Raw genomic sequence first — 22354 nt, forward strand, 5'->3', positions numbered from 1 at the left:
ACACACACACACACAAACACAAGGAGAAAAGGGAAAAAGAGAAAGAGACAGAAGTTACCTACAGCCAGACATGTTAACAGGCACCTGGGAAGACCCCAACACTCAGCAAGAAAGTAACTGCAGCCATGTGAAAAAGAAGCTGGAATGGGGTGGAGGGGGCTGGAAGGATAGGGAGAAGAGCAGGTCAATAGGGACACATGGCTTGCACCCCCCCAAAAAAAGGTGAATGGGTCATTTTAAGGCAGTGTTTCTCAACCTTAACAATTTTAAGGCATGTGGACTTCAACTCCCAGAATTCCACAGCCAGCGTTGCTGGCTGTGGAATTCTGGGAATTGAAGTCCACATGCCTTAAAATCGTCAAGGTTGAGAAACACTGTTTTAAGGGAATGTAGACAGCAGAGATGGCTTTGCTTGTTTTCGTACAATCCCGTTGGGAAGGGGTTCAAAAAAGTTCTGGAAATCCCTGAAACTTTGAGCCCCTCTAATGGAGACCCTAATGGATAGAGCTGGTGGGCTGCACGCATCAAATAACAGAATTGGAAGGGACCTCGGAGGTCCTCTAGTCCAACCTCCTGCTCAAACAGGAGATCCTATACCATTTCAGACAAATGGCTGTCCAAACTCAGAAACCTCCAGTGTTGCGAGGATCCACAATTTCTGGAGGCAAGCTGTTCCGCTGATGAATTTGTTTTCTCTGTCAGGAAATTCCTCCTGGATTCTAAGTTGCTTCTCTCCATCTGTTACTTCCAGTCTTGCTCTCAAGTGCTTTGGAGAATAGCTTGACCCCCTCTTCTTTGTGACAGCCCCTCAAATATGGGAACGCTGCTGTCCTGTCACCCTTAATCCTTCTTTTCACTAGACTAGACATCCCCAATTCCTGCAACCGTCCTTCCTATGTTTTAGCCTCCGGTCCCCCAATCATCTTTGTTGCTCTTCTCTGCACTCTTTCCAGAGTCTCAACGTCTTTCTTTTTGATACTGTAATCCTCAGCGTGCCTGGCTGAGGAATTCTGGGAGTTGAAGTCCACAAGTCATAAAAGGGCCAGGTTTGAAGACCTCAGATCTTGATGCTTTTCCTCTGTTAAAGCGGCACCTGCTTCCTCTTTCTCTAGGACTTTTCTTCAAAGTTCTCCACCTCCGCCTTTCAACTCCCATTCAGGTCTCTGACGCCCCCCTCGTTCTTTCTTTCCCTCCTCTCTGTTTCCATTAAGACTTTGGCCAACCTGGTGCCTTCGCCTGATATGTGGGAAATAATGTCTCCTTAGCCAGGAGTTCTGGAATGCAGGTAGCCCTCGGCTTACAACAGTTCAGTTAGTGACCGTTCAAAATTACAACGGCCCTGAAAAGAAGTGACTTACGACCGTTTTTCACAGTTACGACCGTTGCAGCGTTCCCACGGTGGCGTGATCAAAATTCGGACGCTTGGCAACTGACTGGTATTTATGACCGTGGAAGTGTCCCGGGGTCATGTGATCACCTTTTGCGACTTTCGGACAAGCCAGGTCAATGAGGAAGCCGGAGTCACTTAACAACCGTGGGACTAACTTAACAACAAGATTACACAACAACTGTGGCAAGAATGGTTGTAAAACGGGGCAAAATTCACTTAACAAAAGTTTGGCTTAACAACAAAAATTTGGGGCTCCATTGTGGTCGTAAGTGGAAGACTACCTGTGCAGCCATCTTTCCCCACTTTTTCTTCCATGGATTGTCCCCAGACATACACACACAAATCTAGTGTGGAGGGAAAGACACAATAGTTGGATTGTTGTTGCTTCCATCCATGTGGAAGCTCTCGGCAGAGAAACAATCTTCACAGCCCCAGCATACTGGTTTGCCACCTCGCAATGTGGGACTCACAACTCACAAGAAACCTCTTTGTCAAGAGACCCAGATGAGGCAAGCACCCATCTTAAGTCTCCGTAGAAAAGGTGTGAGATAAAACATTTAAAAAGCATGCCAAAAACAACAACACGCAACTGCTGGCCTCAGAAACGAACGGCTTACTTAATTAGATTGTGACGTTTCAAAATAAATAAATAAAGATGAAGTCCTCAAGCTCTCTCATGAATCAGAGTTTTACCACAGATTTGAAGACGGCTATCTGTATTCCCTTCCCAAGAACTTCCTATTAAATTTTTTGGTCATCCAAAACTGTGCATTTTAATATGGTAAAGGCCACCTAGAAAAAAGGATATTTAATACAATGGTGTATTGGAGGGTCTCAGTGTAATTATGAATATTGGAATGGCCAAAGGGGTTTCCCAAAGAGGCATTTTCAAGAAGCTGAAGCAGAACCGAAGAATCTTCTTGGATAGAGAAGCGAAACGTCTTCAAGGAAAAAACTAAGAAAGTCCAGTTGCCTTTTAAAAAAGCACCTTTGGGACAACCGTGACGTGAATGACTGAGAATCTCCATAGACAAGGGCAGGGGTAGGCAACCTTGGCCCTTTTATGACTCGTGGACTTCAACTCCCAGAATTCCTGAGCCAGCATGGCTCAGCTTGGAAACCTCTCCCTTTCCCCTCAGCATGGCTGGCTAAGGAATTCTGGGAGTTGAAGTCCATGAGTCATAAAAGAGCCAAGGTTGCCTACCCCTGGACAAGGGAGTAACTGTTGAGAAACATCTAATCTTTCTCCTCTCCTAACCGAATTTACTACTTATATTTGGCTAGTTTCTAAGGATATTTTCATATCCTTAAGAGTGGCAGTAACATGCCCCAAGCATTGGGGAAATAATTTCAGGTTCATACAGGTAGTCCTCGACTTACAACCGTTTGTTTAGTAACCGTTCAAAGTTACAGCAGCACTGAATAAAAGGGACTTGAGGACCCCTTATTCACACTTACAACTGTTGCAGCATCCCCAAAGTCATGTGATGCTTGGCAATTGGTTCATTTTTATGACGGTTGAAGAGGAGGGTCCCCTTTTGCGACTTTCTGACAGTCTCCATGGAGAAGTCAGTTTCACTTAACAACCATGTTGCTAGCTTAACAACTGCAGTGATTCACTTAACAGCGGCAGCAAGAAAGGGCACAAAATAGGGGAAAACTCAAGTTAACAGCTGTCTCACTTAGCAGTGGAAATTTTGGGTTCAACTGGGATGGCATGGTAAGTCGCGGACTACCTGTAACACACTAATGGAAAGTATTAGAGGACTGGAGGCTAAAACATATAAGGAACGGTTGCTGGAATTGGGTATGTCGATTTCAGGGGTAGGCAACCTTGGCTCTTTTATGACTCGTGGACTTCAACTCCCAGAATTCCTGAGCCAGCCATGCTGAGGGGAAAGGGAGAGGTTTCCAGGCTGAGCCATGTTGGCTCAGGAATTCTGGGAGTTGAAGTCCACGGGTCCTAAAAGAGCCACGGCTGCCCACCCCTGGTCTAGTTTAATGAAGAAAAGGACTAGGGCAGCGGTTCTCAACCTTTTTATACGGCGACCCCCGGTCACATGGCGCGGTGCGCCGGGCTGCCCCGAGGGGGAAAAATGGCGGATCGCGTTGTTTGGCGACCCCCGTAAAATGGTCGTTCGACCCCAAATGGGGTCGCGACCCATAGGTTGAGAACCGCTGGACTAGGGGGTGACATGATAGCTGTGTTCCGATATCTCAGGAGTTGCCCCAAAAAAGAGGGAGTCAAGCAGGACAAGACGCAACAGATGGAAACTGACCAAAGAGAAAAGCAACTTGGAACTAAGGAGAAACTTCCTGACAGTTAGAACAATTAACCAGTGGAACAACCTGCCTCCAGAAGCGGTGAATGCTCCAACACTGAACGTTTTTAAGAAGAGACTGGACATCCATTTGTCTGAAAGAGTACAGCGTTTCCTGCCTGAGCATGGGGTTGGACTAAATGACCTCCAAAGTCCCTTCCAGCTCTGTTGTTGTTGTTGTTGTTGTTGTTATTTCTTCTATGCAAGTTGTCCATGCAAGATGACCTTAAGTGATGGGGGTTTTGTACATATTAACGAAAGAAAGAGCCAAATCAGTGAATTATTCACTGTCCAAACTGTTGTACTGTGTTAAAAAAAAAAAAAGCCCTCCCTTTAAATATCTTTATGCCAGTGGTTCTCAACCTGTGGGTCGGGACCCCATTTGGGGTCGAACGATCATTTCATGGGGGTCGCCAAACAACGCAGTCTGCCATTCCCCCCCCCTTTTCCTTAGCTGTGCTCCTCCCTTTTATTCTATTGGCTTTTGAAAGCCAATAGAATAGACTCTCTTGAATAGAGTCTAATTCTATTGGCTTTCAAAAGCCAATAGGAACTGTCCAGGCTGTCTCTGCCCTGCTGAGCCCGCCAAAAGTCCCTGTCTGCAAACGGTGCTGCACCAGTTGAGTGGTCCTCGACCTACGACCGGTTGAGTAGTCCTCGACTTACGACCGGTTGGGGGTCGCAGCATTAAAAAGGTTGAGAACCACTGCTTTATGCAGTTTAGAGATGTGTCTTAATGGTCTCAAAATTGTTATATGCAAAACATTAGAAAGTGATCTTTAACCCCAGGGAAAATACCAGCAGCTTAAGGAAGTGAGATGGCTTGTTTATTTTGGCTAAGCCTGCAGTTTATCAAAGATTGCAGATAGAATATGAAAACTTTAAAAGGTTGCTTGCAGTTTCAACTGCCTATTATGTAACAGCAAATTTTCAGGCTGTAAAGTAGAGCTGTGCAATAGGCGAATGTAAAAAAAAAATGCTAGGTTTTTTTTTTTAAAAAAACAAATGCAGGTAGTCTACTTATAACAGTTCGTTTAGTGACTGGTTCAAAGTTCGAACGGCACTGAAAAATGTGACCTAGGACTGCATTTCTTACTTATGACGATGCAACATCCCCATAGTCATATGATTGAAATTCGAACGCTGGGCAAGTGACTCATACTTACGACCGTTGCAGTGACCTAGGATCATGTGATCCCCTTTTGCATCCTTCGCGCAAGCAATGCTAGATCCCCTTAACAACCTTTTTACTAACTTAAGAACTACAGTGATTTGCTTAACAACTGTGGCAAGGAAGGTCGCAAAAGGGAGCAAAACATTCTTAACTGTTCTGCTGAGCAACGGAAATTTTGGGCTCCACTGTGGTCGTTAAGTCAAGGACTGCCTGTACCTCTTGCAAGGCCTTAACAAACTTGAGGACGGGAGAAACTAAGAAAAAAACTAGAAGGTGATGTCTCCCAAGATACACACCCTTTGAGTATCATACACAAGATAGGAAAGAGCAACTTCCTCTTAACCCCTTAGAACAGGGGTCTTCAAACGTGGCCCCTTTTATGACTTTGTGGACTTCAACTCCCAGAATTCCTCAGCCAGGCACGCTGGCTGAGGAATTCTGGGAGCTGAAGTCCACAAGTCATTAAAGGGACAAGTTTGAAGACCCCTGCCTTAGAATATTAGCAACTAAATCTCCACAGGCATCAAGCTGCAAAGTGGAAATATCCGTGTATGAATCAGCCTTACTACCCCAAAGGAGCATCTACACAATAGCTGGCTGGGGAATTCTGGGAATTGAAGTCCACCTGTCTTAGTTACCAAGGTTGCAGAACCCTGCTCTAAGAAATGATCAGTTGTCAATGCTAATAGGGATTAGCATCCTTAACCCTGGATAGTAATGCTCATTGTTGCTGTTTACAGTTCCCCACTGGGATTAAGCACGTGTTGGCCATTAGACCTGGCCTCTCTATGCCAAGAGAGTAGGGAGACCATTTGAGCTCCAGGGTGAAGAGGGTGGTCTCTTGCATCATCATCATAATAATAAAGTTGGAAGGGACCTTGGAGGTCATCTAGTCCAACCCCCTGCTCAGGCAGGAAACCCTATACCATTTCGGACAAATGGCTGTCCAGTCTCTTCTTAAAAACTTCCCGTGTTGGAGCATTCACCACTTCTGGAGGCAGGTTGTTCCACTGGTTAATTGTTCTGACAGTCAGGAAGTTTCTCCTTAGTTCTAGGTTGCTTCTCTCCTTGTTTAGTTTCCATCTGATTAGTTTCCATCTTGTCCAGGCATCAGTGCTGAATCAACATTCATAGCGCGAACAAGGCCCATGCTCTGTAAGTCCTTCGCCATGGATCTCATGTTCAACATTCTGTGTTGCAATTCAGCCTCAAGTTCTCACTGGGCCAGTGATAGACAGTTGTGGTGGATGTCATCCTGTCCTCTGACCCTCCCCAGGCGCCCTTGCAAATTTGCTGTGGAATTCTGAGCATGGAGAGGCCATGTCTAATGGCCAACGCGTGCTTAATCCCAGTGGAGGAAACTGTGAACAGCAACCATGAGCATTACTATCCAGGGTCATCGCTATGAGCATTGATAACTGATCACTTCCACCCAAAACTGAAAGGAGGGACAGAAGTGCGACTAAATACAGGCAGTCCTCGACTTATGACCACCACTGAGCCCAACATTTCTGCCGCTAAGCGAGACCTTTGTGGAGTTTTTGCCCCATTTTACGATTTTTCTGGCCACATTGGTTAAGTCAGGGGGTCTTCAAACTTGGCCCCTTTATGACTTGTGGACTTCAACTCCTAGAATTCCTCAGCCTGACACGCTGAGGAATTCTGGGAATTGAAGTCCACAAGTCATAAAAGGGCCAAGTTGGAAGACTCCTGGGTTAAAGGAATCACTGCAGTTGTTTTAAGTTGATAACAGGGTTGTAAAATGAATCTGGCTTCCCCCATTGACTTTGCTTGTCAGAAGGTGGCAACAAGGAATCGCATGACCCCGGGACACTGCAACCGTCATAAATATGGACTGCTGATCAAGCACCCAAATGTCAATCGCGTGACCATGGGGGATGCTGCAAACATCATTTAAGTGTGAAAACGGGTCGGGGTTTTTTTTCAATGCTGTTTACTTCAAATGGTCACTAAACGAACTGCTGTTAAGTCGACGACTACCTGTCGTTAGCTTGTCTCCTGAGTTCCCGTCCCTCGGATGGTGTGAATAATAATAATAAAGTTGGAAGGGACCTTGGAGGTCATCTAGTCCAACCCCCTGCTCAGGCAGGAAACCCTATACCATTTCAGACAAATGGCTGTCCAGTCTCTTAAAAACTTCCAGTGTTGGAGTATTCACTGCTTCTGGAGGCAGGTTGTTCCACTGATTAATTGTTCTCACTGTCAGGAAGTTTCTCCTTAGTTCCAGGTTGCTTCTCTCCTTGATTAGTTTCCACCCGTTGCTTCTTGTCCTGCCTTCAGGCGCCTTGGAAAATAGCTTGACTCCCTCTTCTTTGTGGCAGCCCCTGAGATATTGGAATACTAATATCCTGTCCCCCATGGGAAGACTTCAACTCCCAAAATCCTTAAATCAGCCTGGTCTTTCATCCAACATGCCAGACTGGGGGAGACTCTGAAGCACAGGCCCGAAGCACCCACATTTCAAAGTTTGCCAGTGATTACAGTGATTTAGGCCAGGATCATCCATTCCACATGACAGAGGCTAAGAAACTATCGGTTCCTAAGATCACTCCTTGAGATGGGTGTAGTAATAATACATGAACCGGGCTTCCTCGTTCATATCCCAATCTCTCCGCAGAGACTGGGTGGACCAGCAAGAAAGACACCTGAAGCTTTGATCTGACTCAGAAGCTTCACACAGAGGATCAAGCTTTCTTTCTGAATGTCAAACTGCACGCAGGAGGGAAGGCCAGCTCCGGAAGTGGCAGTTTTGTTCAGATAAAACACATCGCCCAATTCCGCCTGTGAAGATACAATCCTATTTGTTCACCAGGTGCCTGAAGCTTGGAAACAGTACGTGTGGGCTGAACGCCTAGATCAGGGAGTTAGGAAACCTGGGCTCTTTTATGACTTGTGGACTTCAGCTCCCAGAATTCCTGAGCCAGCTCGGTTCAGCTTGGAAAGCTCTCCCTTTCCCCTCAGCATGGCTGGCTCAGGAATTCTGGGAATTGAAGTCCACGAGTCATGAAGTGGCCTAGGCCTAGGCCAGAGGTAGGCAATCTTGGCTCTTTTATGACTTGTGGACTTCAACTCCCAGAATTCCTGAGCCAGCTTGGCTCAGCTTGGAAACTTCTCCCTTTCCCCTCAGCATGGCTGGCTCAGGAATGCTGGGAGTTGAAGTCCACGAGTCATAAAAGAGCCCAGGTTGACTACCCCTGGCCTAGATAAATCAGCAGGAAGGAGCATAAACTCCACCAAGATTCCTAGGTGGCAGGTTTCTGGATGTTTTTTTAAGAATGCCAAAAAGTAGGCATTAGGCAGTTTTAAAATAAATTTAAGGTTTTACAGACTGAGGAGAACGTGTCACTGCATCACAGCGGAACCGCGCCTCCGATCCCATTGCTGACATCTTGCCTAAGTTAACACCAGCTCAATTCCCAGGTCCCAGCCTAAGGCGACAGGGAGAAAACTCCCATCATCCCCTCGGCCTTCATTCCCAACCAAGCAAGCTCTCTGACAGCTGGATGTGATGGAGGAACAGAGACACACACACCCCATAGCCAAGGGGGATGTAGGGGTGGCTATTTGGGGACCACGGAGGGCACAGCCCTTCTAGGGGGTCTGCAGGCAGTCTGCCAACACAGAGACAGAGAACAGAGTCTGGGGCTCTCGAAGATGTGCAACCCACCGAAAGGTCGCGAACAGGGGTAAGGGAGAAGGGAAGGAAAAGGCCGAACGTCTTGCGATCAGTCCTGGGAGTGGCCAGGAAGCCCGTCCGTCAAAGGGGAAGGGAAGAAGGAGTGCCAAATGGGGAAGCCAGGCAGCAGGAGTTGAGTTTTCCAAAAATGAGAAACGGTGACAGAGAAGCACTATCATGAGTCAGATGCCATGCAAGTCACAAGGGAAGGGTGGGTGGGGAAGCTTCTGGGCTGTGGACACTGCAGTCAAACTGGCCCTAACCACAATCTGTCGGTCGTAAACTCAGGGGAAAGATGGCCCTAGCAATCGCAGCCCCCGAGCCCCTGCTACGGGTTCTCTTTTCCAGGTTTGATTTGTGTTGTTCTTGATGGCAAGGAAAGATCCCCTGGTCTTTTTTCCCACCCCAACAAACTCTCCCTGCGTACTTAAGAACCGATCATCGGCTCCCCTTTCAAACTCGTCGGCAGCCGTGAGACCAAATGGCTCCTTATAGCGATCATAATCCGACTCAGGAAGCGGAAAAAAACAACAACACCCCAGTACAGGTAGTCCTTGACTTACAACTGTCCGTTTGGCCACCGTTCGAAGTTACAAAGGCACTGGCGGGAAAAAAAAGGGGGACTTATGACCGTTTTATCACCCTGAGGACCGCTGCAGCGTCCGGGCGTTACCTGATCAAAATTCGGATGCTTGGCCACTGGCTTACATTTACGACGGTGGCACGGCTTTGCGGGCCTTTTCACCCACCAAGGTGAAAGCCAGATTCGCTTAACAACTTTGTTATCAACTGCAGCGGTTCAGAATGGCTGTAAAACGGGGCAAAATTCACTGAACGGCTGCCTTGCTCAGCAACGGAAAGCTGAGGCTCGATTGTAGCCATAAGTCGAGGACTCCCGATACTGTCATCTGTCTTGAAAATTGGGCAGCTGAGAACGAAGGGGGGGGGTGAAGCTCTCCGGAGACAGGAGATCTCCCAGGAGACGCAGAGAGTCTAACCTGGGGGGGATTGACCCTGATCACCTCAGCCCCCTCCCCAACCCTGCGGTCAGTGGGCCCTGCAGTGTCCAAGCACCACCCCTGATCGGACGGCACCCTCCCCCTGGGATGGCATCCAGCATGCAGTGAGGCAAGCAGGGGAAGGTTAGTACCTGCTGATGTAAAGCACGAGGCCCTGCTGGAAACTAAGACAAGAAAGAGCGCGGGGAAAGGAGACAAGAGGAGAACATCACCGACAGTTACAGCCCCCCCCGTCTAATCCCTGCTTCCCCCCCCCTTCCCCAAATTCCTCTCTCCTCAGGGCAATTGAGCCGCCCTCCCTGCCTCCTCCTCTCTGCCACTCTCCATGCAAACCCTACCTAGGCAGTTTCCACCACGTGGCTGGCTCTGTGGTCGTGCTCATCCCAAACCCCCACCTGGCACACGCCGCAGAGGTGTTCCCGAGTCAGCGGCACCTGCAGACCGACTCAGCCTGCAGGGCTGCTTGTGCCCTGCCAGTTCCCCGGGCCAAAGCGAAGAACCTGTTTAGCAGCCCACATCAGAGAGGGCTCGGCTGCTGCCACCACCTCAAGAGAGTCCTGCAGCCCCCGTAGAGCTGCAGCCCTGGCGGCGGTCGCCACCCTCTTACCGGTCGAGGCTGGGAAGGCGTATTCATTTGGGTAGCTTGCGCTGGGTTAAAAACCACAGGTGCCGGCTGGCCAGGAGGAAATGCTGACTGCTAGGAGAAGGGAGAAGAGAAGAAGAAGCAGGTTAGCAGCTTCGCGGCAGTTGCCCCAACCCTCCACCCGCAGCTGTGGCAGCATTTGAGGAATATAAAGCTCTGACTCAAAGGCGAAAGGAAATTAAAATGGCGTTAGTCAACCTGCCCTCTGCAAAAGCCAGCCAAGAGGCCAAAGGCAAGCGATCGACAGAAAAGTTCATTCTGGTAAAAATTGGAGCAGGGTAACAGGAACTATGGCCTGTTTAGGACTTGTGGACTTCGACTCCCAGAATTCCTTTTTAGGACTTGTGGACTTCGACTCCCAGAATTCCTGAGCCCGCCTTTTTAGGACTTGTGGACTTCGACTCCCAGAATTCCTGAGCCAGCCTTTTTAGGACTTGTGGACTTCGACTCCCAGAATTCCTTTTTAGGACTTGTGGACTTCGACTCCCAGAATTCCTGAGCCAGCCTTTTTAGGACTTGTGGACTTCGACTCCCAGAATTCCTGAGCCTGGCTGGCTGGCTGAGGAATTCTGGGAGTTGAAGTCCACAAGCCCTAAAAGGGCCGTAGTTTCCCACCTCTGCTAGCAGTGTTTCTCAACCTTGACAATTTTAAGGCATGTGGACTTCAACTCCCAGAATTCCACAGCCAGCAATGCTGGCTGTGGAATTCTGGGAGTTGAAGTCCACATGCCTTAAAATTGTCAAGGTTGAGAAACACTGTGCTAGAGGATCTACCTCTCAAAGCGCCAGAAGAAGATAGAGCAGCAAAACCTGAGTATTATCTAGGGGAAAATGATTCCCCCGGAAGTAGCCCAGGGCAGAAGGTGGCCTGGGAAAGAGAATCCTTACCTGTGGAAGTCCAGGAGAAGGGGAGGGGTGTGGGGCTGATGGGGTTCCTCCTGAGGGTTGTGGAGCTTTGTTCATTTCACGTGTTGCTGCATAAGGATCCCTTTACTATCTGCAGAGAGGGAGAACGAGAGAAGGGTCATCCAAACGAACACAGGAGGAATGGGACACGGTGAACGCAGGGCTGAGAAAGTAAGCCTAAGGGTATGCAACACGCACAAGGCCAGAAGGCTTTGTAGGAATAGCTGAGGAAACCCAGATTTTTATGTCAATTTGCCACAGATGCACCCTTCCAAAGTGTATAAAAACCGGGACTTTTCAGAATTCTGTGGCCTGACAATGTTAAAAAAAAGGGGGGGTGGGGAGGAAATTATCTGTAACAAGAAAAAGGGCAGTCAAAATGTGCGGATGAGGACAAAGTCTACAGAAACATCATCGCTCTAAGGAAAGTAATAAACAGACCAGGAAGAACATGTATGAAACAGCGTGAAGCATGGATGGAAGATAGCAGTTCAGTTGAAATCATAAAACTGATAGAGAGACAGCAGAAGTAAAATGAAAAACCAGCCCGAGACGTAATTAGACAAGACCCTTCCCTCCCCTTCACTCAAAGAGGAAAGTCATATAATTCTCACTTCAAATGCTGTGGAACGCAGGTAGTCCTCGGCTTACGACCACGGCCTTGCTTAGCAGTTTCCACGGCTAAGCAAGATAGTCGTTAAGGGAGTTTTATGACCTTTCTTGCCAGAATTGTGAAGTGAATCACCACAGTTTTTAAGTTAGTGATACAGCTGTTAAGTGAATCAGGCTTCCCCATTGGCTCTTGCTTGTCAGCAGGTCGTAAAAGGGGATCACGTGACCCTTGGGACACTGGATCTGTCGTAAGTACCTGCCAGTTGCCAAACATCCAAATTCTGATCATGTGACCATGAGGATGCTGCAATGGTCTTTTAAATTTGGTCCTTTTACGGCATGTGGACTTCAACTCCCAGAATTCCTCAGCCAGCGTGCTTGGCTGAGGAATTCTAGGAGTTGAAGCCCACAAGTTGTAAAAGGGCCACGTTTGAAGGCCCCTGTTCTACAGCCACAGAGAAAGACCGTTCTGAGAACCGCCGAACAGAGTTTCTAAAACAGTGTTTCCAAGTTGCATGGACTTCAACTCCCATGCTGGCTGGGGAATTCTGGGAGTTGAAGTCCACTCAGTTTAAAGCTGCCAAGGCTTAGAAACACCAGTCTGAGCACTAGCTCGGTTCCCAAGCAATGCACAAAACTGACCCAACAGGCCTTACTAAGAAATTCAATGGTCTTTCACGCCAAGTTTTTTCTCCACCCTATTTCTCTCTACCTGCAATGGATGCCGTCTCACTGAAATCTTTAGCAGTTAAAATTCCCCCCTTGTACCTCAACCGAAGCCCCAAAACCTCCAGCTCAACCTTCTCCACATGGTGGCTCCCATTATTTTGCCTCACACACTGAAGGGAGTAGGTTGTAACTAGTATCTAGGGGAGCTGCTGACACACCTGTACAAGATCAGTGTTTGTGTTTGTGTGTTGTGTGTGTAAGGCTTTTTTTCCTGATAAAAAGAGCTAAAGCAAAAAACAAAGGGGTGCTTCTCCCTCACCCTTTATTCACCTAAGAGAGTTAAGGACACTCCTGTAGGGTCAGGATCCAATCCTGAAGGGCACTTGCTTAGGCCAGGGGTCTTCAAACTTGGCCCTTTGATGACTTGTGGACTTCAACTCCCAGAATTCCTCAGCCAGGCATGCCTGGCTGAGGAATTCTGGGAGTTGAAGTCCACAAGTCATCAAAGGACCAGGTTTGAAGACCCCTGGCTTAGATGGTCAAGTAATTTGGCTAGCCTTATCAAGGTCCTGCTCAAAAAGACTGATTTAAAAGTCATTTGAGTTCCTATTAAATCTCAGTCTAGCACAGGAGTAGGCAACCTTGGCTCTTTTATGACTCATGGACTTCAACTCCCAGAATTCCTGAGCCAGCATGGCTCAGCTTGGAAACCTCTCCCTTTCCCCTCAGCATGGCTGGCTCAGGAATTCTGGGAGTTGAAGTCCACAAGTCATAAAAGAGCCAAGGTTGCCTAGCCCCGGTCTAGCACAACTGTACCCAGCTTCCAGTCCCAGGGCAGTTCTGGACAGCTAGCAACGCGGCCCCATCAGAGAGTAAACTTTAGAACAATCTGTGATTTCTAAAGATTAACTGTATTATGAATTGCCCAAGCCAATTCCTGTTCACTCAACTGCAGCCCAAGTGAGCCAATCGGTTGGACAGGGGTTTTCAAACTTGGCATCTTCCAAACTTGTGGACTTCAACTCCCAGAATTCCTCAGCCAGCCATGCTGGCTGAGGAATTCTGGGAGTTGAAGTCCACAAGTCTGGAAGTTGTCGTAGTTGCCCATAACTGCTCTACACTGCTTGTGAATTGTTCAATCAAGATGGAAGTCCGTGGGTTTTGAAAGAAGGCTGGGCCCAACGTCGCTTATTCCCTTCCTCTGCACTAACAGTTCCCCAAAAAAGAGAGGTTCCATCTTCCCCAGCCTTATGAGCTGCCTGATAGGCCCAGGAGTCCCAAGATGGCCCCCCGCTGAACCATTGACAACATTTAGTTCAGGCTCTCTTTGGGCGCCTGCCATGTCCCTGGGAAAGAGATTGAGCTGCTCTGAGCACAACTGCACCGTCGGCAACAATTCTTTTCCATACACACACACACACACACACACACACACACACACACACCCTTGCAAGCAGCCAATGTGCCTGTGATGCAGCATCACACCCTGGTGTCCAGGGAGGCGGCCTGCAGCATCCCTTCCTACAGGAAGTAATTGTGGCTAAGCCAATCAAGAGGTCTCCTCTGAAATGACCCCTGCTTGCCAGACCGAAATAATAATCTCCTGCTAATCCAGGACAGCCGCTAGGAAATCAAGAGTCCAGGTACCGCTGTTGGGAGGCTGACGGGAGTCCTGAATTAACCTTCTAGGCAGTGGGATTCTCCATCATCCAGGTCATGGTTGTCTCTGAAGTAACCATAGCCGCCACCCACCCACCCACATCCCACATCACCGGGAGGCAAAAGGAACGTCTGAAAAAAATCACAAAACCGGGCTAACGGTAATTGTGGGGCAGCCCCCTTCCCCCCCTCTTTTATCCAAGTATGCCTGCTGAACTGTTTACGCAAAGCAGCTCTTGGAAAAAGCCAAGACATTTTTAAGCACAGGCCGAGACCCCACTGTTGATAAGAAAGAAGGGGGAAAAAAAAAAATCCACCAAACCACTTTGGAACAAATTGTTTTCGGCCTCAGGATCCACCCTCTCTCCCAAATTCTTCCTGCCCCTCTTATCTGGGATCCCGGCAAACGGGAAGAAAGAGGCGATCTTCCTTTTGGGGGGGGGAAACCCTGCCTCTTATCCCACTCCTAACTCAAGGCATGCAGCGAAAGGAAAAAGACTCACAGCAGGCGAAAAATACTTACCCAAGTTGGAAATCCCCAGGCCGTTTGGCAAGCGAGCTGAGACTTTTCATCTGCCTGCCTTTCCGAAAGGGATTGGGGGTGGGAGGGGGCCGGGGGAAGAGGGGGAGAAAAGATCAGCCTGCGAACCGGCTGGTGCATGGCACGGCGGGCCGGGCTCGCCAAACATGGGCAAGGCAGGGGATAGCCCCCCACCCCCACCCTGGAAAGGCCGGGAACATGAGTGCCAGGGAGCTGCTGCCGTTGGTGCTGGCGGTGGTGTCAGATCGCAGTCTGCTGCACTGCAGAGACATAGGGAGAGGAGAGGAGGAGAGGCGAGGAGCCGAAGGAGAACCAGAGGGAGCACTCAAAGCCCCACCCAGTCGCAGCCGTTTGGTCTCAGCCGCTGGTTCAGCACTGCCCAAACCAGTTGGAGGAAGCCTCACACCCACGTGCCTGAGTCACTGGCTGAAGCAGCAAGTGGGAAGAGGGCTGAAGCAACCTCAGGGCCCACCTTAGCCCAGCCGACACCCATCCGGGCCGATCGCAGCAGGCATGGGAGCACGGCACAGGAAACCTGGATGCGGTGCCCTCGTGCGGCAACTTCCACACCCACGGGAAGCCTGTCCTCGCCAGGGAACGTGCCCCATCTCACCTCCGCTCCGAAGGGCAGAAGAGGCAGGTTGGGGAAAGGAAATTAACTGCACATCTTAAGCAGCTGCTTGGGGAGTCACGGCCGGTGCTCAACTTACAACAGTGCCTTCCGTGAGCGCTCGAAGTTATGACGGCATCGGAAAAAAGTGACTTAATGACGCCTGTTGCCCACGCTTACTTACAAGCATTGTAGCACACCCCATGGACACGAGATAACAATTCAGAGGCTTGGCCACGGACTCGTATTTATGACGCTCGCAGCGTCCCCGGATCATGTCATCGATCCCCTTTGGCAACCAAGTCAATGGGGAAGCCAGGTTCACTTAACGACTGTGTTGCTCACTTAACAACTACAGTGATTCGCTTAACGACTGCGGCAAGGAAGGTCGTAAACTGGGGCAAAGCTCGCTTTCACAGCTGTCTTGCTTAGCAGCAGAAACGTTGGGGCCAATTACGGTCGTAAGTCAAGGACTCACAAGGAAGGGGTGATAGCAAGCCACAATGAACATGAATTTGAGCAAACTCTGGGAGACAGTGGAGGGTGGCGGGGCACCATGGTGTGAATAAACAACAACAGCCACAAAAGGCGCATTTCAAGACCAGACCTATATTTGGAGAGGTGAGGAGACATGAATTAAGGAAGGAGAGTGCAAGGAGAGTTAATTGCCTTTTCCTTTCAAAGGTCTACGTTGGGCCCAGGAGACACCGGAAACCATTTTTAGAATATCTCATAATTTACTTTGCTTTGGGCAACATCATTCTCTGCCTCGGAAAAGAGGGAATGAGAGCAAACCGGGCCTTCTTTACAAAACAGAGAGATAACGCAACGCACGGTGCAAAACTAGCACCCGGTGCTAGCGGTAGCCAGCCATGGTCTCCACAGCAGTGGTTCTCAACCTTTTTAATGCCGCGACCCCCCCCAACCGGTCATAAGTCGAGGACTACTCAACCGGTCGTAGGTCGAGGACTACTCAACTGGTGCAGCGCCGTTTGCAGAATGGGACTTTTGGCAGGCTCAACAGGGCAGAGACAGCCTGGACAATTCCTATTGGCTTTTGAAAGCCAATAGAATTAGACTCTATTCAAGAGAGTCTATTCTATTGGCTTTCAAAAGCCAATAGAATAAAAGGGAGTAGCACAGCTAAGGAAAAGGGGGAAAAAATGGTGGACTGCGTTGTTTGGCGACCCCCGTGAAATGGTCGTTCGACCCCAAATGGGGTCCCGACCCACAGGTTGAGAACCACTGATATAGACAGACAACCTGCAGCTCTCCAATCTTCTGGATTCCCCATTTGTTGGTGCCAGGCAGTGTATCAGTGACAAGGAACTGTGGAAGCTCCCGAACATCTGCAGAGGGTACCCTGAGTTTGTATCAGGGCTCTCCAAACTTGGTAAGTTTAAGACTTGTGGACTTCAGTTCCCAGAATTCCTTCAGCCAGCAGGAAGTTGGAAGTTGAAGCTCGCAAGTCTGCCACCTTTGGAGACCCCTGGTCTATATCAATGTTGCTCAAAGTATTAGGAGGGGGAGATTTTTCATATCAACGATGCCAAAAGAGCTTTCTTCTCAGACACATTAGATCAGGGGTCTTCAAACTTGGCCCTTTGATGACTTGCGGACTTCAACTCCCAGAATTCCTCAGCCAGGCACCCGTGCCTGGCTGACGAATTCTGGGAGTTGAAGTCCACAAGTCATCAAAGGGCCAAGTTTGAAGACCCCTGCATTAGGTCTTTGGTCCCTAGAATTCCTACACTTGGTGGCAAGTGGAGGCAATTGGGATGGGGATCTGGAGATAACTAGAATAGGGAAGGTCATCTTGGAGAATCTCTAAATAGAGTTAAGAGTAGAATGGGACTCACAATCCACAGCTAAGGTATCCCAAATCTAAGGAGCCCAAACTGTGAAGAGGAGAGAGGAACGTAGAATCGTGACTAGATTTAAAGGGATAAACCCATAATTTAATTTAGGAAAACATATGAAGGGAACCAGAAGGAAGTGGTCCACTAACACCAAGTAAAGGGAATAGCTGAAATGTGTTAATAATGCATCAATGCTACTGCAGCCGACAATGGTACCCAGCCTGTTTTTCAAGCAGCTATTTATTCCTAGTCCAGGGGTAGGCAACCTTGGCTCTTTTATGACTGGTGGACTTCACCTCCCAGAATTCCGGAGCCAGCATGGCTCATCTTGGAAACCTCTCCCTTTGCCCTCGGCATGGCTGGCTCAGGAATTCTGGGAGTTGAAGTCCACAGGATTGTAGTTGCCCACCCCTGGTTTTGGTAATCAGGGGTAGGCAACCTTGGCTCTTTTATGACTGGTGGACTTCACCTCCCAGAATTCCGGAGCCAGCATGGCTCAGCTTGGAAACCTCTCCCTTTCCCCTCGGCATGGCTGGCTCAGGAATTCTGGGAGTTGAAGTCCACAGGATTGTAGTTGCCCATCCCTGGTTTTGGTAATTAGGGGTAGGCAACCTTGGCTGTTTTATGACTGGTGGACTTCAACTCCCAGAATTCCTGAGCCAGCATGGGGGAACTATGGCCCCTTCATGATTCGTGGACTTCAACTCCCAGAATTCCTGAGCCAGCATGGCTCAGCTTGGAAACCTCTCGCTTTCCCCTCAGCATAGCTGGCTCAGGAATTCTGGGAGTTGAAGTCCACGAGTCATAAAAGAGCCGAGGTTGCCTATCCCTGGCCTAGACCAAGCCCAGGCAGTCCAACCTTGTCCCAAATGGTCCTTGATTGGCCCTAGTGAGGGAGAAAAAGCAGCATAAATCCCCAACAGCTGCTTCCCAGGAAAGCCGACTGGCTGACTGTGGTTAGATTCACACTCGCCCAAGACTTCAGCTATTCAAGGTCTTCTGACACCACAGGATTAGTCAGGCCAGCCCATTAAGCAAACACTTGAAGGTTAAATCCTGCGAAAGCAGGGAGGAGGAGGAGGAGACAGCAAACCACAAGCCAGGGTCTTCTGAACATATGCCACGTGCTCAAGGCCAAATTCTGGTGCTTCGAAGGCTGCGTGAAGACAGAAGGTGAGCAATCAGCTTGGGCAAATATATTGGCCTTTCCCAAATAGGTGCTCCCTGACTTGTGTTAACATTCCGGCTCCCATAATCCTTCAGACAGGACCAAGGTTGGTTTGGTTTAAAAGGCAACACACGAAACCTCTGTTCAGCACAGCGGTTCTCAACCTGTGGGTTGGGACCCCATTTGGGGTCGAACGACCATTTCACGGGGGTCGCCAAATAATGCAGTCCGCCATTTCCCCCCCCCCCCTTTTCCTTAGCTGTGCTACTCCCTTTTATTCTACTGGCTTTTGAAAGCCAATAGAATAGACTCTCTTGAATAGAGTCTAATTCTATTGGCTTTCAAAAGCCAATAAGAATTGTCCAGGCTGTCTCTGCCCTGCTGAGCCCGCCAAAAGTCCCATTCTACAAACGGTGCTGCAAGTTGTCTGCAGCGAAGGCGAGCTGTCTGGAAGTTTCCACCCCTCCCTGCTGAGCAACTACTAAAAATGTAAGTAAAAGAGGGCCAGGGGTGGGAGGTGGGAGGCCGGCGGGCGCAGGGAGGGTTGCTGGCACGCGTGGGGCCCGGCGGGTGCCTTACCTCCCTTGGGCTGGCCCAGCTGGTGGCCCAGCCGGTGGTCGGCCTGCGCTGTCTCTGCCGCTTGCCAGCTACGCCTCGGCCGGCGCAGGGGGTGGCACCACGCATGCGCGGCGCTCCCGGGCATGGAAAGTCCTCGACTTACGACCGGTTGGGTAGTCCTCGACTTACAACCGGTTGGGGGTCGCGGCATTAAAAAGAGAACCACTGGTTCAGCAGCTCCCTCTTCAGGGAATGATCGGCATCAGAAGGACCAGCGCATAGCTTACATCCTGAATTACCAGTCTACGCCACCTGGTTTTATTAAGTTTGAAGACCCCTGCATGCTACCTTGTGCAGAAATAAAGGACGAGACAGCACTTTTCAGGGCCGTTGTGAGGATTGCTGGGATACTGCACACAAGACGCATCAGTCCTCCTGTCCTGAACTGCAAAAATGTTCTCCCAAAACATCCTTCCCCCCCCCCTTAGAACCATGAGAGGGGCCACCAGAAAGGAAGAGGCAGGAAAGCAAATGCCCACGTATGGAGACAGCTGGGATCGCCCAAGCGGTTGTCAGAGCAAGACTTTCATGACCAAGCATAATATTCCAAACCGGGCCTGCAGCAATGGCTGGCATTAATCAAGCAAGTAAGCAAGCCCCACAATCCTGGCCTAAGAACAACCGATGCTCATCAGCTAGAATGGAGTCTGGATATCCTGGCTGAGGAATTCTGCGAGTTGAAGTCCGCAGGTCTTCAAGTTACCAAGGTAGGAGACCCCTGGCTTAAAATACTACTACTAAAAGCCGTGGTGGCACAGTGGTTAAAATGTAGTACTCCAGGCTTAATTCTGCTGACTGCCAGCAGTTTGACAGTTCGAGTCTCACTGGTTCAAGGTTGACTCAGCCTTCCGTCCTTCCGAGGTCGTTAAATGAGGACCCAGATTGTTGGGGGCAATATGCTGACTCTGTAAACAGCTTAGAGAGGGCTGTAAAGCACTGTGAAGCGGTATATCAGTCTAAGTGCTATTGCTACCAATAGGACTAACCATTGACAACAATTCCTTTAGTGACCGTTAAACGTTACAATGGCACTGAATTATGACCGTTTTTCACACTTACGACCACTGCCACATCCCGGTGGTCACGTGATCAAAGTTCAGCCACTTAGCAAGTGACTTATATTTTATGACGGTCGCAGTGTCCCGGGGTCATGTAATCGCTTCTTGCAACCTTCTGGCCAGCCAAGTCAAACGGGGGAAGCCCGATTCACTTAACAACCGCGTTACTAATTTAACAACTGCTGTGATTCATTTAATAATTGTGACAAGAAAGGTCGTAAAATGGGGCAAAATTCACTTGACAAAGATTTCGCTCAGCAAAAAAAAAAAAATTGGGGCTCAACTTGTGGTTGTAAGTTGAGGACTACCTGTGTCTAAAGTTAAAATCCTGGCCCATCCGGGCTAAACACCAGACCAAAATAAATAACTAAATAAATAAAAGAATCCAAGACATTTAAGAAGGAGCACTGGGCAGGTGTCGGTCATAAATCATCTTGAGGCTATAACCCAGTGTTTCTCAACCTTGACAATTTTAAGGCATGTGGACTTCAACTCCCAGAATTCCACAGCCAGCATTGCTGGCTGTGGAATTCTGGGAGTTGAAGTCCACATGCCTTAAAATTGTCAAGGTTGAGAAACACTGCTATAACCAGAGTACTTTCGGAGGACGATTACAGGCTTGTTGTCACACCAGCTCACCTGCCTAGGTTTTGTAGCCCAGGGCTTTTCAACCAGTAGTACGGGTACCACCTGTGGTACATTGGCACCTGGCAGGTGGTACGGGACCATCCTAGAAAAGTGGTAGCGGGGGAGGGGAATGAGCTGAACTGGTGGCAGCAACGCACAACCCTGAGCGAAAGACGGCTGGAGCTGCAGGGCTGTCAGGGCTCAGCAGAAGCGCCAGGATCAGTGCCAGACTCCAGCTGGAGCTCGGCGCTGATCCTGGAGCTTCTGCTGAGCCCTGAAGAAGCACCGATCAGCTGGAATGTTGCAGCATCTCCAGGGTCTTGTGATTTACATTCAGATGCTTGGCAACTGATTCATATTTATGACGGTCACAGTGTCCCAGGGTCTTGTGAAGTGATCAAAACCTGCTGCAACCATCCAGCAGATGGGGGGAATAAAAACCAAACAACCCCCCACCCCACCCCCGCTACCAATCCCCAACAGAAATGCTCACAACAATGAAAACCTCGGACAGGAGGAAGAGCGCAGCCGGGCGGGCAGGCGTCTTGCTTGGCTGTGGCTTGGGGGGGGGCACTTTTTTCAGTGCCATTGTAACTTTTAACAGTCACTAAGTGAACTGTTGTAAGTTGAGGACTACCTGTACTTTATCACTTTTTTCCCTTTTTTTTTTAATCATCACTTTTTTGACACCTTGCTAGGCGACTGGTGGTCCTCGGATGTTCCCATATCCTAAAAGTGGGACAATGGGTGAGGAGGTTGAAAAGCCCTGTTGTAGGCACCTGATTAAACTCACTCTGCGGTCAGGTTGGAGTAAGTATGTCAGGACTGTAACTCAATTACCCAGCCAGGCAGGTCAGTTACAGAGTCGATTTAAATAAGAAGTGGTCAATGGGGCTAAGGCACGGGTCTACTTTTATGAAATAAGGTTGCGTCATTCAAAACAATTACAGCATTTGCATTTGCCAGAGCGCAATCTTACTGCTTTAAAATTCCCTATTTGCAAAACCGCTGACAACGAATATGAGCTGCCGAAGAACTCACAAAACAGGAATCGCACTTTGCTTTTCAACGGCAGGGCTTATGATAGCTTCCTACAGTATTCTCTGATCCAACCACTTTTGCTACTGTGATTATTCAGGCAAGGTTACTCTTTCAGAGCAATTCGGAAGGAAAACGTCCATGAAATAAACGGGTTACGTAACTCACCAGAAACTTGGGAAATCCAAAATTGTGCAAGCCATTTTGCTTGCATTTCTTGCCTTTTATCTATCCGTTTTCCGTTTTCCCTATCCTCACCTCCTTATGCCAGCACCAATTTAAGACTGTAAATGCATTGGGACAAAAGACATTTCTTTTCTCTTAAGTCAGTGGTTCTCAACCTTTTTAATGCCGCGACCCCCAACCGGTCGTAAGTCGAGGACTACTCAACCGGTCGTAAGTCGAGGACTACTCAACTGGTGCAGCGCCGTTTGCAGAATGGGACTTTTGGCGGGCTCAACAGGGCAGAGACAGCCTGGACAATTCCTATTGGCTTTTGAAAGCCAATAGAATTAGACTCTATTCAAGAGAGTCTATTCTATTGGCTTTCAAAAGCCAATAGAATAAAAGGGAGTAGCACAGCTAAGGAAAAGGGGGAAAAAATGGCGGACTGCGTTGTTTGGTGACCCCCGTGAAATGGTCATTCAACCCCAAATGGGGTCCCGACCCACAGGTTGAGAACCACTGTCTTAAGTGATTTATATAGGTATCCCAAAGCTGCTTTCTTTCCAAAGGCAATTGGACT

General features: G+C 48.9%; 1 protein-coding gene across 14 annotated transcripts in view; it reads right to left on the reverse strand.

The window, feature by feature from the left end:
* The window catches only part of EIF4G1 (eukaryotic translation initiation factor 4 gamma 1), a 133631-nt gene that overhangs the window by 95764 nt on the left and 15513 nt on the right, over positions 1-22354 (reverse strand). For 4 of the 14 annotated variants that reach the window (XM_039322553.1, XM_039322557.1, XM_039322551.1 and 1 more), the window contains 3 exons: positions 11133-11241; positions 10209-10298; positions 9733-9765 (listed from right to left, as the gene is read on the reverse strand). In XM_039322553.1, the coding sequence (XP_039178487.1) occupies positions 9733-9765; positions 10209-10298; positions 11133-11207 (198 nt within the window). In that variant the 5' untranslated portion in view covers positions 11208-11241. Of the gene's footprint in view, positions 1-9732; positions 9766-10208; positions 10299-11132; positions 11242-14613; positions 14639-22354 lie in introns of those variants that run through there. The other 10 variants (XM_039322564.1, XM_039322562.1, XM_039322560.1 and 7 more) reach the window with 5 other exon arrangements.

The sequence above is a fragment of the Crotalus tigris genome, unplaced genomic scaffold (assembly GCF_016545835.1).
Source record: "Crotalus tigris isolate CLP2741 ecotype Arizona unplaced genomic scaffold, ASM1654583v1 scf7180000024116.2146003, whole genome shotgun sequence".
Taxonomy (NCBI): Eukaryota; Metazoa; Chordata; class Lepidosauria; order Squamata; family Viperidae; genus Crotalus; species Crotalus tigris.